Consider the following 19,272-nt stretch of genomic DNA (forward strand, 5'->3'; position numbering starts at 1 on the left):
AAATGGTTTGATCTAGATATGTAGGGTTATTGTGGATCCATCAGGTTAAAGAATGTTAAAAATTAAACTACAAATCATCAGCAGAATAACTCAGTGGAATAGATGCAGCACTATCTTGTTATATCGGCATAACAAGTAACTTTACACAGATTCCCTATCATTATTATTATTGGACTCATCATATTGCTGTTGAAATAACTTCATTATCCTGAATATTTTGAATCTGTAACACGCAGTCCTTGTCACGACCAGCTTCTCCGACCACAAGTAATAAAGCCACTGAATATCATGAAGTTGATAATTAAAAAAAGATATTGACATGTTTCCACTGATTTCACCATCCATTAACTCATGTATTCTGTTCATTCTCATTTAGGATCTGCTGCTGTCGAGTGCCAATGTAAAATCAAGTCTCATTTGAAGAAGAAGTTCAGACGTGTGTTTGAGGGAATCCCTAAAGCAGGACAGCCAACAGGTCTGAATGACTTCTACACAGAGCTCTTCATCACAGAGAGAGGCAGTGGAGAGGTCAACAAGGAACATGAGATCAGACTGATTGAAACATCTTCCAGGAAACCAGCCAAGGAGGAAACACCAATCAGATGTGAAAACATCTTTAAACCCTTACCTGGACAAAATCAACCGATAAGAACAATAATGACAACTGGAGTGGCCGGCATTGGTAAAACCATCTTGACGAACAAGTTCACTCTGGACTGGGCTGAAGGCAAAGCCAACCATGACATACACTTCACATTTCTCCTCACTTTCAGAGAGCTGAATTTACTGAAAGAGAGAGAGTTTAGCTTGGTGGAACTGCTTCATCACTTCTTCATCGAGACCAAAGAAGCAGGAATCTGCAGATTCCACCGGTTCCAAGTTGTCTTCATCTTGGATGGTCTGGATGAATGTCGACTTCCTCTGAACTTTCAGACAAACCCGATCTGGACTGATGTCACAAAGTCCACCTCGGTGGACGTGCTGCTGACAAACCTCATCAGGGGCGTCCTGCTTCCCTCCGCTCTCATCTGGATAACCACACGCCCTGCGGCAGCCAATCAGATCCCTGCTGAGTGTGTTGACATGGTGACAGAGGTGAGAGGGTTCACCGACCCACAGAAGGAGGACTACTTCAGGAAAAGATTTGAAGAGGAGACACTGGCCAACACAATCATCTCCCACCTTAAGAAATCACGAAGCCTCCACATCATGTGTCACATCCCAGTCTTCTGTTGGATCACTGCTACAGTTCTGGAGGACTGCTTAAAAAAATCCCAGATAGGAGAAGAGATGCCCAAGACTGTGACTCAGATGTACAGCTACTTCTTGAGGGTTCAGTCCATACAGGGGGACAGGAAGTACCATGGGAGAGCTGAAACAGATACAGACTGGAGTTCAGAGAGCAGGGAGATGATTGTTACTCTGGGAAAACTGGCTTTTAACCAGCTGGAGAAAGGCAACCTGATCTTCTACGAGGCAGACCTGGCAGAGTGTGGCATCGATATTAGAGCAGCCTCAGTGCACTCAGGAGTGTTCACCCAGATCTTTAAAGAGGAGTGTGGGCTGTACCAGGACAAGGTGTTCTGCTTTGTCCATCTGAGCATCCAGGAGTTTCTGGCTGCCCTTTATTACATTCTGTCTTTCCTTGACATTGGTGTCAAGCTGCTCTCAGAAAAACAACAAACCTACCGGGAACAGGAACTCCTCCTCCTCTACCAGAAAGTTGTGGACAAGGTCTTAAAGAGTGAGAACGGACACCTGGACTTGTTCCTCCGTTTCCTCCTGGGCCTCTCTCTGGAGACCAATCAGAATTATTTACAAGGTCTGCTGGGAAAGACAGGGAGCGGCCCAGTGTTCCAACAGGGAATAGTCTCATACATAAAGGAGAAGATAAATGAAGATCTCTCTCCAGAGAGAAGCATCAATCTGTTCCATTGTCTGAATGAGCTGAACGACCGTTCTCTAGTGGAGCAGATCCAACTGTCCCTGACATCAGGAAGTCTCTTCAAAAAACGTGTCTCTCCTGCTCAGTGGTCAGCTCTGGTCTTCATCTTGCTGTCATCAGAAGAGGAGCTGGAAAAGTTTGACCTGAAGAAATACTCAGCTTCAGAGGAGGGTCTTCTGAGGCTGCTGCCAGTGGTCAAAGTCTCCAAAACATCTCTGTAGGTTCACTAATAACATGTATTATAATGCACAAAACACAATATGCATAAAACTCAAATATGAAATTCATAATAATATACAAAACATCACTATAGTTTACAAATACATGTATTGCAATAGACACAACACAATATACATGATACTAGAAAAAGCTATACAAAACATATCTCTAGGTTAACTTAAGCTAGAATAAATAAGTAAAATATATGTTATAAGTAATATATATATATATATAAGCTGTTAATTTTGATTGCCTTGATGATTTGAATGGAAAAGAGGATCTGAGGATCTGTGTTGATAGTAAAAAAAATAAGCAGTTAAAAAACAGCAATTGCATTTAAATATACTTACATTTGTGTTGATTATAAATTAATTAAAATATTTTACATTGAAATATCAATTTTTACAATTTCCAGTCTTGAGAGGAGAAAAATAATAATTGCAATTAATCACAGCTGTTCTTCAATTAATTTAACAAAATGTAATCGATCGACATCCCGAAGGACAATGCACACAAAACACAATATATAGAATACTAGAATATTAAAGTACTTTTCAAGGACAACAAAACAACTACCTATTCGACTATTTTCTAGTGACATGTTTAATCTTAAATGGCCACTTCTTAATACCAAGTTCCTGTTTATTTTGTGTGAAGGTTGAATGGCTGTCATCTGTCAGAGAGATGCTGTGAATCTCTGGCCTCAGTTCTGAGCTCCAATTCATCTTTTCTGAGAGAGCTTGACCTGAGTACCAATCGGCTGAAGGATTCAGGAGTGAAGCTGCTCTCTGCTGGACTGGGGAGTCCACACTGTACACTGGAAATGCTCAGGTCAGTTTTACTCAAGGTACAATTACAAATAAATGCTGAAAATCTAAATTATATAACTCAGCTTATATCTCAGTACCTGTGATGACCACATTCATGACTTTGGTATCATATAAAGGCTACACTTTGTTGTTTAGGTGGATATTGTAATACATCCATTTGCCTAGTTGGACGCCTAAGACCTCCTGAAAGCCTTAACAGCAATTATTTCCAAAAAAGATTTGAAACTGTAATTGTCACACAAAATGTATTTTAAAAGCTTACTATGTCCAGTATTCGTTGTTCAAATTAAAAATATATAAACAGGAATGTGAACAGGTTACAGAAAAATATTGTTACATTGTGTAACCAGGGTGAAGAGACAACTCATAAAATCTCTATTTATTGTGAAATAATAAATAAGCAGAGCAAATAATTAATAATAGTTTATTAATAGTTAAATAAAGTTCTATTACGTATATGTGCAAATGTACAAATATATAGCTATACATATAAATCATTTATTGTTGAAATGTAGGATACATTAATAATTACATGTTCATTATTATTAAAGGCACCCAGTGCAACTTTATGTAAACATTCAATGAAAAATAACATTACATTTCTAGTCTTTTTTACACGTAGTAAGTTTCAATAACTCCATACCATTACGTATCGACATTCAAGGAGCAAAGATGAGACGTCGTTGTGTGGTGAGAACTGATAGAAAATCGTAAACAACAACAATCGCCGGTGGGGAGAAGCCATTTTTCCATTGACTGGAAGCCTGCTTTGTTTATTGTAGGTTACAAAAAATGAAGAAAATGGCGGCATTGTTGTTGTTATCGATTTTGTATCAGTTCTCACCACACAACCGACGTCTCATCTTTGCTGCTTTAATGTCGGTATGTAATGGTATGGAGTTATGGAACTTACTACGTGTAAAAAAGACTAGAAATTGAATGTTTATTTTTAAGCCTCGAAAGTTGCACTGGGTGCCTTTAATAGTTTACTCACTATTTAAAACATGTTTACCTTACTCAGTGAGTTCTGTTACTTGGACACTACTTAGGTTGAACCAATAAGATTGGTTGATAAAGAGACTTCAGGGTCATGTGGGGAAGGGTGAGAGGTCACGGGTGAGCGGGAAAGAGGAGAGAAAGGGACGAGACAAAGGAGGAGAGTACTTTATTCTCTGTAGAAATCCCCCAGCTAAATGTTATTTAAACATTTACTTATTACTCGTTTGACGGTTAACTTAGTATGTGAGTGAGTGCATGTGGGGATGGTTTTATTTGTGTCTCTGTTCATGTCGGGGATCTTTTACACGTTTAGTGTGAAGCTAGCTTAGTTTGCTAACCCCCGGAGCATCCTCTGAACGGGATATAAATCATCAGAGTTGAGCACCAGGTCCACAGCAGGGGGCCGGGTAGCACCAGGTCCACAGCAGGGGGCCGGTAGCACCAGGTCCACAGCAGGGGGTCAGGTAGCACGTGGTGACCGGAAAGCCGCGCGGTTCCCCTGAGGAGGATCATCCCAGGATTCCAGTTTCTGCCTCCGTCGCCTCCTCCGTCTTTTCTCATAATGGAACCAGGATTTTGTTTTGCTCGTGTTAAGATTGAAGAGTGTATCGTGATGCGACACCGAGCCCTACAGGCCTGCAACGTTTATGGCGGTAGATCACTGACTAAAGTCACGAGCAAAAATTACTTTGCGCTCCCGCACAAGTAACACAACTGTGCACACGAATCATTACTGTAAGCACTGTTACTGCACTCGCACTCAGTAGTTCTCTGTCCAAGAGCAAAAATAAAGCCTGTGAGGAAGAAACGATTCATTGAGTACACACATAAAGTGAAGCAGCACACAACTTGGAATATAACTTCTAATAATATACAAACATCTCTGTAGATCTACTACTATCATGTTTTACAATACATAATAAACATAATAAATACAATAAAAAGCAATGTTAATATACAAAACGATTTTCAAACACTATAAAACAGCTATTCAACATGATAAAAATAATGAATAAGATGTTAGATTAATAAAACTTTTCTAATAATTGATTTCAACAAAAATATATGCAAGTTATTTTAATCAAAGTTCCTAACATTTTCTGTGTGAAGGTTGAATGACTGTCATCTGTCAGAGAGATGCTGTGAAGCTCTGGCCTCAGTTCTCAGCTCCAACTCCTCTAGTCTGAGAGAGCTGGACCTGAGCACCAACGATCTGCAGGATTCAGGAGTGAAGCTGCTCTCTGCTGGACTGGGGAGTCCACACTGTACACTGGAAACTCTCAGGTCAGTTTCACTCAATGGTCAAACACATACGTTACACATCAGAGGACATTGAACAGATTGAAGTAATAAACATAATAAACATGCAGTAATCTGAGGCCTCAGATGGGAGTTCGCCCTGCGGCTCTCCAAGAGCTCCGCAAGGAGAAGTCCAGAGCATTGGCAAAGCAAGGACTTCTTAAACAGTGTTGTCAGGATGCTGGTAACAGCTCTGCTCCCCAATAAAACTAGCATGGCTAACCAGATGGTGGTCAATAATAGATGGAAACCCTCATGTGTGTTTCAGAGGGAGACGTAGCCGTGCCCCTTGACCCCCCCAAGGGGGTCAGGGAAAAGGTACAGGCAACGAAGGGCATTTAGATAAACAGACCGTGAGAATATAATTTTCACATTACAACACAGACATATTAGCATGTGTTGTGACACATTCTTAGTTTGTTAATGACGGTATGAGGTGTGTGTTGTAACATTCTTAGTTTGTTAATGACCAGGGACACGGGAAGTGGGGATGTTTAGTGTTTGAAATTCAGCACAGTATTAGCCGAGTTGACTCTAATTTCCACATTGTTTACTGGCTAACGTTTGTGAATAACAGTGGCTAGTTGGCAGAGTTAGTCTTTTTACACACCAGAAGATTGTTTATCAGAGCGGAGCCCTGAATGTGACGTCACCCGTCATCTCGTCTCTGTAAACATTGGATGTTGCTCAGCATTTATTATGACGTCATTATATTGACTCTCTCTCAGCACCCCCCACTCGTACTGACTTCACGCGTCCCTGTTACTGACGGTATGAGGTGTGTGTTGTAACACATTCTTAGTTTGTTAATGACGGTATGAGGTGTGTGTTGTAACACAGTCTTTGTTGTACAGTGGTGGGTAGAGTGCTGAAAATCTATACTCAAGTAAAAGTACAATTACTTCCTTCAAAATCTATTTGAGTAAAACTAATTCCAATTGGAAAACCTACTAGAGTAAGAGTAGAAAAGTACTTTGTTACAAGGTAACTCAAATTACAAGTTACTTCATTTTTTTGTATTGCAGTGCTTGGATCAGTGTAAAAGACATAACGTGTGTCTTTTCAAACCAATTGATTTCAGCTCTGTGCATTTGACAAAAGGACAGAGCTTTGTAGGAACACTACCCAGGATGGCTTGGTTAGCTGATTGGCCAATCAGATTTGTCTTGACTCGATTGCGATTCAGCCTACGTATTGCATGAACGCAGGTTTCTAGTCCTCACACCAAACGCAGCGGTCGACTCGTCTCCTCGGCTGTGGAATCACAACAGTCTTGCAGCCTAAGGAGGGCGCGTTACGTGTACGCTTGACAACGAAAATAATGAGTTTATCAAAATACTCATTTTAATGAAGACCCAATGGAAGATGTAATTGAGTAAAGACTAGAATTCTAAATCAAATATTTACTCCAGTAAGAGCAAAATTACAGACTTAAAAAAGCAACGTGAAAAGTACTCGTTACCCGTAAAAAATACTTTTTTACTCATTTGCGTTACTTATACCCACCGCTGGTGTTGTAACACATCCTTAGTTTGTTATTGACGCTATGAGGTGTGTGTTGTAACTGTAGACGGTACCTATTTGCTACTCTTGCATGGTCGTAAAGTTTCTGTACTCGTGCTTTTCGTAAGGCAATAAACTCCATGTAAATCGAAGAATTTACACCTGACGGTGTCTGGGCCCCGGTGTAGTGCACCAGTTGCACCGTCGATATTTACGCCACTGGTCCTAACCCTTGATATGAAGATAAATTGAAGAAAAAGCTGCTCCTCCTCTCCTGTCGGCATATTTGGCAGAGTATATGTCGCCTTATGAACGCCTTTTTCGCTGCATGGTCCGCGCGTTTACACTGCCCGAGGTAAATTGCCTGCTTCAGCTAGCACCCCAATTTACCCTCCCGGACCCTACACACATTGGCGGTATATTGGGTTTCATTCTAATTTAAATGTGACGGCTTCGCGGTTCCGGGAGGGGGGGGCTTGGGTAGATGTGTTGCTGCACTGTCTCCACAGAAACAATGAATGCAGCGATATCATCATGAGCAGTTCTAACTGGAGAGAAAGTGTAATCTGCGAGCTGCTGATCATGTGAGAGAGGGTGATGCAGTCGTATTAAACAAAGACGTTGAAAGATCTACGAGTGAATCAGAGGAACTGTCCTTACGAGGCTTTTGTCGGTAAAAAAACACGTGGTCAGCAAAATAAAGAATATGTTGGCATTTTGCACTTGTAAATAGTTAATCGCGTTTGCAGCCTACATTCAGAGGTGAACTCATTCTTGCACGCAGGTGTCTTCATTCATAAATATATATAAACATTCGGGACTATGCAAATTGTTCTAAAGGTCTAGACTCCGTGTGCAGCCCCGCCTTCTGCAGTGAACCAAGAAAGCCTGCACCGTGACAAACGGGGGATTTAACCCCTTCGGTTTTACACAGGAAACTTGAGATAAGACGGTGAAATCGCCGGGCGTGCCAAGCCTCGACCGAACCGGCTTGAAAGTGTAGAAAGGTCTTTTGCTGGAGAGAGGGCCGTAGTGCGCACCTAAAAAAGCAGCCAACCATTCTTGAAACACTTCACACAACACAACACGCACACGCACACCACAGCGGGTGCTGACTGACTGCACACACACTAACACACAAACACACACACACACACACAACGGCGTGGGCTGATTGACTGTGCATACGCACATATACACACACCATGGCGGGTACTGACTGACTGCGCACGTAGACAAACCTCCATTCCTAGCCTACTCACCGTTGGAAGAGCTGTAGGCGAAGTAGGCTCATAAGAGACTCTGCTTGCGTTAAACAGCAAAGTCTCAGAGCTTGGCGTCTTAAATCTTTTGTGGACTTTTGTCAACAGCTCCTGCCTTTCTCTGCGTGCAGTATCAGACAAAAATACATAATGTTGGGTCGCCATGGTTGTTGTATATAGGCCTATAGAGGGCGGTTCCGTTTAATTTAATATTGCATAGTTACCAATATCTCCCGCTCAGCCCCTCGCAGCTTACGCGTGAGTGTGTCTCTAACATTCAGGGAGTAGCAGCAGGATTTGATCAATTTAAATTCAAAAACGGTTGCAAAAGAAAATAAAGTTCACTGTATCCGGCCCTTTACATTTAAGCTAACAGATATAGATATTCGATATAAAAAAATAAAAAATAAAATCATATAACTTCAGAATAATCTGGCGGGCCAGATATAATGTCTTGCAGGCCAGTTATGGCCCGCGGGCCGCCAGTTGCCGACCCCTGCACTACAATATGATACGAATCAACCAATCAAATCACACAACAAACAGCAACGTTCATCATCACTTACGCAAATGAAAAATAGGTTTTCATAGTTCCGTTTTGTTACATATAAGTCAGTCCGATGTCTTCATATAATAATATATATATGCATATATATTATTATCATATTATTGTGGTGATCACGGCCGTGGTCGCCAAGTGCCGCATCGGATCCTTGGAGGGTCGGCGGCACTGAGGCAGTCGTGGTTGTGGGCGACAGGATGTGTGTTTCAAGTGTGTGTGTGTGTGGTGTGTTTACATGAAGCCTCTCGCAGGGTCGTTCAGAGTTTGGATCACCAGAGTTGCAAACTCTTATAACGTGGGCTCCCGTCTGCTCGTTCCCACGCTGCTCGCCACATTATTATTAAAAACACATTTTTAAAATTAAATAAAATAGTTTTCATAACAAAATGAGGGGGGGCTTGGAGGGGGCTCAGCCTTTTTCAGAGGGAGCTTAAGCCCCCCCCCCCCCTTGTGCGGCCGCTGGTTGTAACCCTAATATACAAAACATTAGGTGGATATTCTAATGCATCCATATGCCTTCAATCTTTCAATTATCTTACTACTATAATAGCAGGCCTGTCGCACCAGTTACTCGTTAGTCATGTGCCAAGCAGCCTGCAGCTCAAGAGCAGCACGCGCAAACGCATACATACACCGCAAGCACGCACATGCACGCCGCATACACACAACGCACACACACGCACATGGGCACGAATATACACGGAAAAGAACACACACACGCAAGAGCACACACTGCACGTCAAGACAAAGGCCCATCACATACACGGAAGCGCACACACAAGCACGTGCACACACCGCACGTCTAGACAAAGGCAGCGGCACACTCGCCTAGGTAAGCCGTTATGTTTTTGAACATAACGGCGCCACCATCAACAAACTCTCCCAGGTATCAACACAGAAGTCACGTGATCTTAAAGAGACAGGGTCCCTATAACACAACGAATACATGTCAATAACGCAGTATGGTGAATTATGTCTATAGAGTCCACCGCAAGACTACACTTTGTTGCTCAAATGTAATATTACTCCTTGAGCCTCCCGAAATGTCTTGCGATGTTGATATCCCCCTTCCCCCCTGCGGACTGTTGTAGTTGGTTTATTTTACTTAGGTTTTGTGTGTATGCTATGTGTGACTGTAGGCTACTGCTGCCTGTCTTGGCCAGGACACTGGAAGAGATGTTTAATCTCAATGATGATTATTATTTTCAGAAATCTGTTACATTATCGACTGGGGTTTCCACATTATTGCTATGGATTTAATTACAACTAGAGGTTGAGCGCACGCAACGCTCGCTCGAAAACTCTAGTAAATATAACAATGAACTCCAAAAAATTATAATATTGCCCCCCCCGCCACTGTCCCCTGTGTGAGGGGCGGTGATAGTTTAGGCCAGGGGGAATTACAGGGGGTCTTGCGAGGGTCTTACCCCTAGCTGGAAGTCCTGGAATGGGTGTATTTTTCCGCTCCAACCACTTAATGGAAATGCACCCAATTCGAATTTATTTTTTGCGAACATTCTAAAGATTCGCTTCACCTTTTAGATGGAAACGTGACTAGTAAGGTGCACTTTAGAGTTGTTTAGTAAAGTTAAATAACGGATTCTTCTTTTAACTAAAGGTTATCTTAAATCTTTAGTTATCTGACCTCTAAGTGTCATAATTTAAAGATCTACTGTATTGACATTTAGTTAAAGAGCCCATGCCATTAAAATCACATCTTTCCTATTGTTTGTTAAATAACATAGGTCTGAATAAGTTTGTGAGCTGTGGTAAGTTTGAAATCTATGCAGTTTGTCTGCTGAATGCAATAGGCAATGAAAGGAAAAAGGCAGAAGAAATGAGCCGATCTGGATAAGGTGACACTGTGACGTAGCGTTGTCAAATTATTATTCATGGCCCTGCACGCTTGGTTGGTTCGTAACCACCCACAAGAATTCTGAAGGAGTCGTGATTGAGCTAGTGCTAAATGCTAATACGTGTACGGTAGTTGCTTAGTTCGTAGTAGCAGGCTAGTTACAGAATTTTGAATGCAATGGCAGAACGACATCGAACTACATGAACTGCGACATGCTGCCTGCCGCCGGTTGCCGCGAGGCACCACCGCCGCGAAGCACCACCGCCCGGCAGCAGGCAGCCGGGCGGTGGTGCCTCGCGCCGGCAGCAGGCAGCGCAGGGTTCTGTCTACTACAGATTGATGTGGAAGTGGAAGAACCAGAGACGTCGGAGAACCCGACGAAGTCCTTTGTGATTCATTATATCGTCTGGACGTGCACACAGCTTTTGGCCGTGATAATATGTATTATTTGATATAGATATCTATGTATTATATGATATTATTTAGATATAGAGCTCCAGGACTGTAACGCAAGTGTTGTACACTTCCTTGTTATTTGGATAACCGTTCTGCTGTTGGTGTGATGGCGCATAACACGTCGGACTCTCGTCTATGGTATTTCTACAACTAGACCCGTAGTGGGGGTTATCTCAGCCATGGTTGAGAATGAATTGGGGGAAAGGAACTTTGGCTTTGACTCCCTGAAGTAGGCATGAAGCACGACATGGAGGAGAAAGGGATTGTTGACCGCGGTCGTCTCCCGCCGGAGCCTCGCTGCCGATGGACCACCGCCTCGGCTTCAGGATCCGGTGATTAGCGCTGACCGCTGCCGAGGCGGCAGGAAGCAGAGCTCAAGCGGGATACATTCGCGGCCAACAATCCCTTTCTCCTCCATGTCGTGGTTCATGTAGCCTACTTCAGGGAGTCAAAGCCAAAGTTCCTTTCCCCCAATTCATTCTCAACCTTGGCTGAGATAACCCCCACTACGAGTCTCGTTGTAGAAATACCAGAGACGAGTCCGACGTGTTATGCGCCATCACACCAACAGCAGAACGGTTATCCAAATAACAAGGAAGTGTACAACACTTGCGTTACAGTCCTGGAGCTCTACATCTAAATAATATCATATAATACATAGATATCTATATCAAATAATACATATTATCACGGCCAAAAGCTGTGTGCGCGTCCAGACGATATAATGAATCACAAAGGACTTCGTCGGGTTCTCCGACGTCTCTGGTTCTTCCACTTCCACATCAATCTGAAGTAGACGCGGTCGTTTGAGATTCATAATAACCTATCGTCTGGAGGCTCACACAGCTTTTGGCCGTGATAATATATATTATATATTATATGATATAGATATCTATGCATAATATGGGTTTCTAAGAGCCATTGCGATACATCCACCGTAAACAGAGCGCATGGTACTGTCAGTGGCTACAAGCTGCTCAGGGCCACACCCCCACCCCCCTCCTTGACCTGCCTTGACACGCCCACCATATACAGAGCGCATGGTAGTGGCTACAAGCTGCTCAGGGCCACACCCCCACCCCCCTCCTTGACCTGCCTTGACACGCCCACCGAAACAGCGCGTTTGGGGGAAGCTCAATGTGCGACTGTTTCGGAGTGACTGTAACTCTGCACCACGGCTGAATTTCGGGGACGTCTTTGAATACTGTGTTTGTGGCCCACTAATACCTATATTAAAGCATCATAAAATAGAATGGCATGGGATCTTTAAACTAATAAAACATATCTTATGAGAAATTTCAAATAAAAAAATGAATCACAGTACCTAACATGTTGTGTTTATTGTTTGTGTGAAGGCTGACTGGCTGTCATCTGTCAGAGAGATGCTGTGAAGCTCTGGCCTCAGTTCTCAGCTCTAACTCCTCTAGTCTGAGAGAGTTGGACCTGAGTAACAACGATCTGAAGGATTCAGGAATGAAGCTGCTCTCTGCTGGACTGGGGAGTCCACACTGTACACTGGAAACGCTCAGGTCAGTTTTACTCAATGGTCAAACAGTTACACCACAAGTTCTACATCAGAGGACAGTTATAAACCCAGCTTATAACTCAGTACCTGTGATGACCACATCCATGACTTTGTATCATTGGGGATGTAACACCTTGTTGTTTAGGTGGATATTCTAATACATCCATATGCCTGCAATCTTTCAATTATAAATATAAAATGAACTCAAAATATAATACTATTGCCCCCCCCCCACTGTCCCCTCTATAGGAGACAATGATAGTTTAGAGCGGGGTGAAGTACAGGGGGTCTTTGGAGGGTCTTACCCCTAGCTGGACACCTCAGACCCCCTGAAAGCCTCAACAGAAACATTTTGGAGGATCTCTGGAAAGAATGATTTGAAACTTGCAATTGTCAAACAAAATGTGTTTTAAAGCTTACTATATCCAGTACTCATTATTTAAATAGCTAATTCTTTACTCACAAATATGGATAGGATACAGAATAACTTGTTATTCAATATAACAATATATATTGTTATATTGTGTACCCAGTGAAGAGACAAACTCATTAAAGCTCTATTCATTATGAACTAATAAATAAGGAAAGCCAAGGATTAATACTTGTTAATTGATAGTTAAAGGGGACCTATTATGCTTTTTCGACCTTTATGACCTCTAAACGTTGTTATAATGATTGATAGTCATGTTTAATCATACACAAAAAAGTATGTCGATTTTCGGGAAACTCTTCCTCTCATCTGGGCGCTTTCAGCCTTCTCTGTCAACGCTCGGTTTCGTCCTTCTCCGCCCCCTCGCCCCCCTCCTGCCAACCCAACTCCGTTGTGATTGGTTACCTTCCTTGAAGCGCGCGCGCGGGCAGATTTGACCAGGCATATGGGGGCGCGGCAGGAGTGCCTCTACGTAGATGATTTCCCGGAAATGTGAACAAGTAAATCGCAAACGTTGTCCCGAGTGTTTAGCGCTCTGCACAGCCACCCCAGACTGTCAGCAGGGAATACGTCGAAATGCATGTACGTCATTATTTGACACTTTGGTATGGTTAAACATGACTATCAATAATTATAACTACGTTTATAGGTCATAAAAGTCGAAAAAGCATAATAGGTCCCCTTTAAGTCCAGCTGTATTTCAACAGCTGTAAGCAGTGGTGTAGTGGTTCTGGGAGAAGTGGGGATACTCTAAGTGTCTTAAAGCGCCCTGTGTTATAAACAGTAACCTTAAGAATACTCTTGCATCTTTAGTGCACCCATAAATGGGCCAGTAATGTTGGGACATTGTCACTGAACTTGTGCTGCTTGGCCAGGATTGTCTTTGCATCAGTCCTGGCTCACAGACTATAGGGTGAGACCACTACATTATTATGCATTCTGAGTGAACTATTCCTGATTCCTGAGTCCATCCACACATGGAAATAGGACAACTATTCTCACCGTGTAAGTAGTCTATCGGCCAGTCGTTTATTTAGTAAACTGTCTCTTGTACCGATGATGATGGCCAGAGTGCTGCCATTAGAAAATTAACATTATTTGTCAAAGGGGGTTTGCATGTATTTTAAGTTTCACATGAATACATTTTAAATTCTAATAGATTAAGTTGTTGTTGTGAGCACTGCTTCATACAGTAGGTCTGAACATCACTGACTGCTTTAATGAGTCACTTAAACCGTTAGAACGTAGCATGAATCACAGGAAGGCCTGCGTCCGTGCACTGATCTTTCATTTGTTTTCTGACGTTAAAATGTCGTCACCTTTTTGGTCCATCACCAGTTTGCACCCCTGATAATAATACTTCTGATCATGTTAGTGGTTTCCCTGATTGATCTATAATCTTTGGTAGTACAATCTAACCCAGTTCTAGGTAAAGGTGATACTTTAATCAAGTGAAATATAAAGAAGTCAAAGTCCTGTGGTTGAGTGGACCTCGCTCCACAGCGGAATAGAGACTAGGGCTTGGGGCGCTACAATACTGATGTATTATGTGGCCGTTGAATACCCGCTTGTTTCCGGGAAGGCCTTCTTCCACGGGTGGCGCTGTGGCAAATGGTCCCAATCCAAATGTGGAGTGGTTTAGAAAACCTAACGTATTATGTGTGAGAAGCTTTCTCTTGGCCATCTTGAACCGCTGGTCAGAAGGAGCTCCACACATCCACACACACCTCGCCACCGGTGTCCCTTCACTGGACCAGGAAGTGCTTCATATAAGGACCTTCTACGTCACCAAGGCAACGCCACTTGTGTTTGGAGTAGGACGTTCACAAACTGGTCGGCAGACTGGAAAAACACAGGATTTTACAGTTTGTGTGTGTGTGTGTGTGTGTGTGTGTGTGTGTGTGTGTGTGTGTGTGTGTGTGTGTGTGTGTGTGTGTGTGTGTGTGTGTGTGTGTGTGTGTGTGTGTGTGTGTGTGTGTGTGTGTGTGCAGCTTGTCTGGCTGCGTGGTCACACAGGAAGGCTGTGCTTCTCTGGCCTCAGCTCTGAGCTCCAACCCCTCCCACCTGAGAGGGCTGGACCTGAGCTACAATCACCCAGGAGACTCTGGAGCTGCGCTGCTCTCTGCTGGACTGGAGGATCCACGCTGGAGACTGGACACTCTCAGGTATGGAGAGGACAGCTCACCACTCAGGGACAAAGTCTCCTACAAGGATTCATGCTGCTAGATGAAGTGGTTTGAAGAGGCAGCTGTAACTCATGTAGTGTAGAACGTTATGAGACGGCAGATGATGAAGGTGAATGTTTCAACATGCTGCTCTCACTTTGTTTCCCCCCCAGTGTGGAGCACGGTGGAGTGTGGAGGCTGAAACCAGCTCTAAAGAAGTGTAAGTGCCTGTTTGATTCATCACATCACACACTCACTATTGAGATGGAAAGTCCGTCCACACAGCAGGAAGTGAGATCAGATCCTACTGGGAATGAAGATGATGGCTGACATCATGTATCTTACGTATATTAATACTGTCCACCATCACGAATCATGAAGCTAACATCTGGGCTCGGGGGAGGGGGGGGGGGGGAGAGGGGGGCCCGATGGGGGGGGGGGGGTGAGAGGGGGGCCTGATGGGGGGGGGGTGAGAGGGGGGACTGATGGGGGGGGGGGTGAGAGGGGGGCCTGATGGGGGGGGGGGGGGGACTGATGGGGGGGGGGGGGGGGTGAGAGGGGGGCCTGATGGGGGGGTGAGAGGGGGACTGATGGGGGGGGGGGGGGGGGTGAGAGGGGGGCCTGATGGGGGGGGGGGGTGCGAGGGGGCCTGATGGGGGGGGGGGGTGAGAGGGGGACCTGATGGGGGGAGGGGGGTGTCGAGTGGGAGGGGAGGGGGGGTGCTGAGGAGGGGGAGGGGGGCGGGGGGGTGACAGGGCTGAGGGTCCCGGTCCGGTTCCTATAATGCAACTTAATGTAACAATAGTGTAACTATAACATCACATGACCCCCCCCTCCCGACGGCGTTGAGGGGGAGGGGGGGGGGGGGCGGGGGGGGTGACAGGGCTGAGGGTCCCGGTCCGGTTCCTATAATGCAACTTAATGTAACAATAGTGTAACTATAACATCACATGACCCCCCCCCTCCCGACGGCGTTGAGGGGGGGGGGGGGGGGGGGGTGCTGAGGGTCCTGGTCCCGGACTATAATGAAATAATGAAACTTAATGTAACATTAGTGTAACTATAACATCACCCCCCCCCCACCCCTCCTCACATGGCTGAGGGGGGGGGGGACCTCCTCCCTGAGGTTGGGGTTGGGGAAGTGGGAGACATCTGGGGGAGGGGGAGGGGGAGGGGTGAGAGGGGGGACTGAGAGGGGGACCTGATGGGGGGAGGGGGCTGTTGGTGGGGGGGGTGCGGGAGGGGGGTGAGGGGGGCGTTGAGTCGGAGGGGAGGAGGTGGTGCTGAGGAGGGGGAGGGGGGGGCGGGGGGGTGACGGTCCGGGTCCACTATTGTTACTACTATGTAACAATAGTGGACCTATAACATCACATGACCCCCCCCCCCCCCCCCCCCCCCCCCCCCCCACAGAACAGTACCAGTGATGATGATGATGATGAAGAGCGGTTCAGCAGCTCATCATGTCTGGTTCTCCCTCAGATGCCTGTGACCTCACACTGGACCCCAACACGGCCCACAGACGACTCTCTCTGTCTGAGGACAACAGGAAGGTGACGGATGTTGAAGAGGACCAGTCGTATCCGGATCACCCAGACAGATTTGACTCCCAGCTCCAGGTGTTGGGTAGAGAGGCTCTGACTGGCCGCTGTTACTGGGAGGTAGAGTGGGAAGGATGGGTTGAGATAGGAGTGACATACAGAGGAATCACAAGGAGAGGACGGGGTGGTGACAGCTGGCTTGGACAGAACAACAAGTCCTGGAGTCTTTATTGTCATGATGGTTGTGATGAAGAGGATCCTTACTCTGCCTGCTACAACGGTACAGAGACACTCCTCCCTCTCCACGCCGCTGGCTCCACCAGAGTAGGAGTGTATCTGGACCGGCCTGCTGGCTCTCTGTCCTTCTACAGAGTGTCCCCAGGTGGAGGAGGGTCCTCAGACACACTGACACACATCCACACCTTCTGGTCCTCCTTCACCCAGGAGGACCTCCTCCCGGGGGTCTGGGTAGGGTGGGGGGGGTCCTCAGCGTCTCTGTGTCGGGTGTAGAAAAACAAAAGGACCTCCTCCCTCAGCGCCTGCACGCCTGTAAACACACACACACACACACACACACACACACACACACACACACACACACACACACACACACACACACACACACACACACACACCAAGGGTGCTGAGGGGGGGGGTCGGAGGGGCCTCAGTGTCCGCCCGCCCGCCTGCCTCCCTCCCTCCCTCCCTCCCTCCCTCCCTCCCCCCCCCCCCGAGACTGAGGGGAGTCTCTGTGTCAGGCTGAGGGGGGGTGACGGGGCTGAGGGTCCGGCTCCCGGACTATAATGACACATCATCACACATGCAAACACACACATGAGGGGGCGGATGAGGGGAAGGTGTGGGGGGGTGAGGGTGAGGGAGGGGGGTGAGGGTGAGGGAGGGGGGTGAGGGTGTGCATACGTTACACACACATGCTCCCGCGCATGTGTGGGAGCTGCTCTGGCCTGATCAGAATGGGAGGGGGGGTACAGACTGAGGTACATGTGTGGGATGGCTCAGCGGGCTGGGTGGGTCTATGTTGTCTCAGATAGTCCAGAGGGCACTGCCATTGGTCCTTTCTGTTATCATGCTCTATGTGGTCATCAAGTTATCTCCATGTGTGTTTCACCGGATCTTGTTGCCCCCCCTCAGGGTAGCTGTGTTAGAGAGCCCCCCCCCCATCGTAAGGTCTGGGGCCCCAAACTTCCCCCCGTTTCTAAGGCTAAGCCTTCCTCTGGGCCCTTTAGTGTTGTTCAGACCAACAGAACCACTTTACTGCTGGGGACAGTGAGAGCTGTCAGAGGAAGGTGGAGCTCCACTGCCCAGCAGAGGGCGCTGTCTGGACACTCCATTTCCTTTATTTTACAATTTAAATCTGTTTTGGTTTAATCATGAGTAACCTAATGAGTGTTTTATTTTTTAATTAGCCTACGTCTGGTTTACTTGTGGTGATGAGTATACTTTTTTATGTTTACTATTGCCTTTTATGCTTCATTTTGTTGATTTATATAATTGTTAATTGTTTACCAGTAGATAAACTGAATTCTCATTTAAAGGGTGATCTTTAAACTACGTTAAATATGATCAAGAGGGAGGAATGTAGAATGTTGTTGTATTTTAGTGTCTCTCTGTGTTCACATCTCTTAGTCTAGGAACAGGCCAGTGCCTCTCCTACTGTACGAGGTGTTATTTTATATAATTGTTAATTGTTTACCAGTAGATAAACTGAATTCTCATTTAAAGGGTGATCTTTAAACTACGTTTAATATGATCAACAGGGAGTTATGCAGAATGTTGTTGTATTTTTAGTGCCTCTATGTGTTCACATCTCTTAGTCTAGGAACAGGCCAGTGCCTCTCCTACTGTACGAGGTGTTATTCCAACATTCTGTCATTTGTGATGTCCCAACAAGGACGAACCAACCCTGTGGTCTGGGACATAGCCAGGGCCATACACCTTATTAAGGGAGACTGTTATTTTGTTATTCACGCTTTCTTTCCTATAATACTGGCCCCAACCCTTTGGTTCGGTGAGAAGAGGGATGGACAGCCAAGGAGCACGTCTGGAGACTGCTCCTCACCTCCTACACTGAGACTATCCCACCTAAGTCTGTACCTGTGCTGTATTACATCCTCCAATAAACCTTCTATTCAACCCTCGGATCCAACCTGGCAAGTTGCTTTGATTTCCACTTCAAGAATTACTACTACGAGGGAGGAATACACAATGCAGAGTCTTTAAGAACAGTTTAGAAATAAGCTGAAATCTAACATATATAGATCTGTTTCACCTCACTTATATTCCTATTTTTATTTTTTGTTGGCCTACGGAAAGCTTTTTTTGCAGTCAGTTCAGCTGAACATTTTACAGTATGACAGTAACAAATAAGTTACCCTTTCTAAAAAAGAAAAAGAAATTGTAGTGTTTTTCATTCATCAGTGCAATAACTGAGTTTTGCCAAAATACTCCAACAATGTTGCAGTATCAACTATAGGTGTACAGTATGACTCTGTGGGATTGTGAGTTTAGCCCATTGGAGCTCATTGAATGGACAAATATGCATTGAGATACAATTGTATCAATGCAATATTTATGTGATATATTCACAGTATTGTATTAAAATATGGCAACAATATTTATACTGTATGTACCACCTAATTGCAACTTTAAAAAAGGAAGCTTTT

The 19,272-nt window shown here is 45.1% G+C and overlaps 1 protein-coding gene across 1 annotated transcript; it reads left to right on the forward strand.

The window, feature by feature from the left end:
* Positions 1-417: 417 nt before the first annotated feature.
* Positions 418-17,023, forward strand: LOC115541439 (NLR family CARD domain-containing protein 3-like; the record flags this gene model as incomplete). The annotated part of the gene is made up of 6 exons (XM_030353176.1): positions 418-2,162; positions 5,104-5,277; positions 12,286-12,459; positions 14,877-15,050; positions 15,224-15,270; positions 16,530-17,023. Coding segments are annotated over 6 exons (2,808 nt in total), but the record flags the coding sequence as incomplete, so codon positions are not given.
* Positions 17,024-19,272: the final 2,249 nt, after the last annotated feature.

This window comes from Gadus morhua, chromosome 4 (assembly GCF_902167405.1).
Source record: "Gadus morhua chromosome 4, gadMor3.0, whole genome shotgun sequence".
Classification (NCBI taxonomy): Eukaryota; Metazoa; Chordata; class Actinopteri; order Gadiformes; family Gadidae; genus Gadus; species Gadus morhua.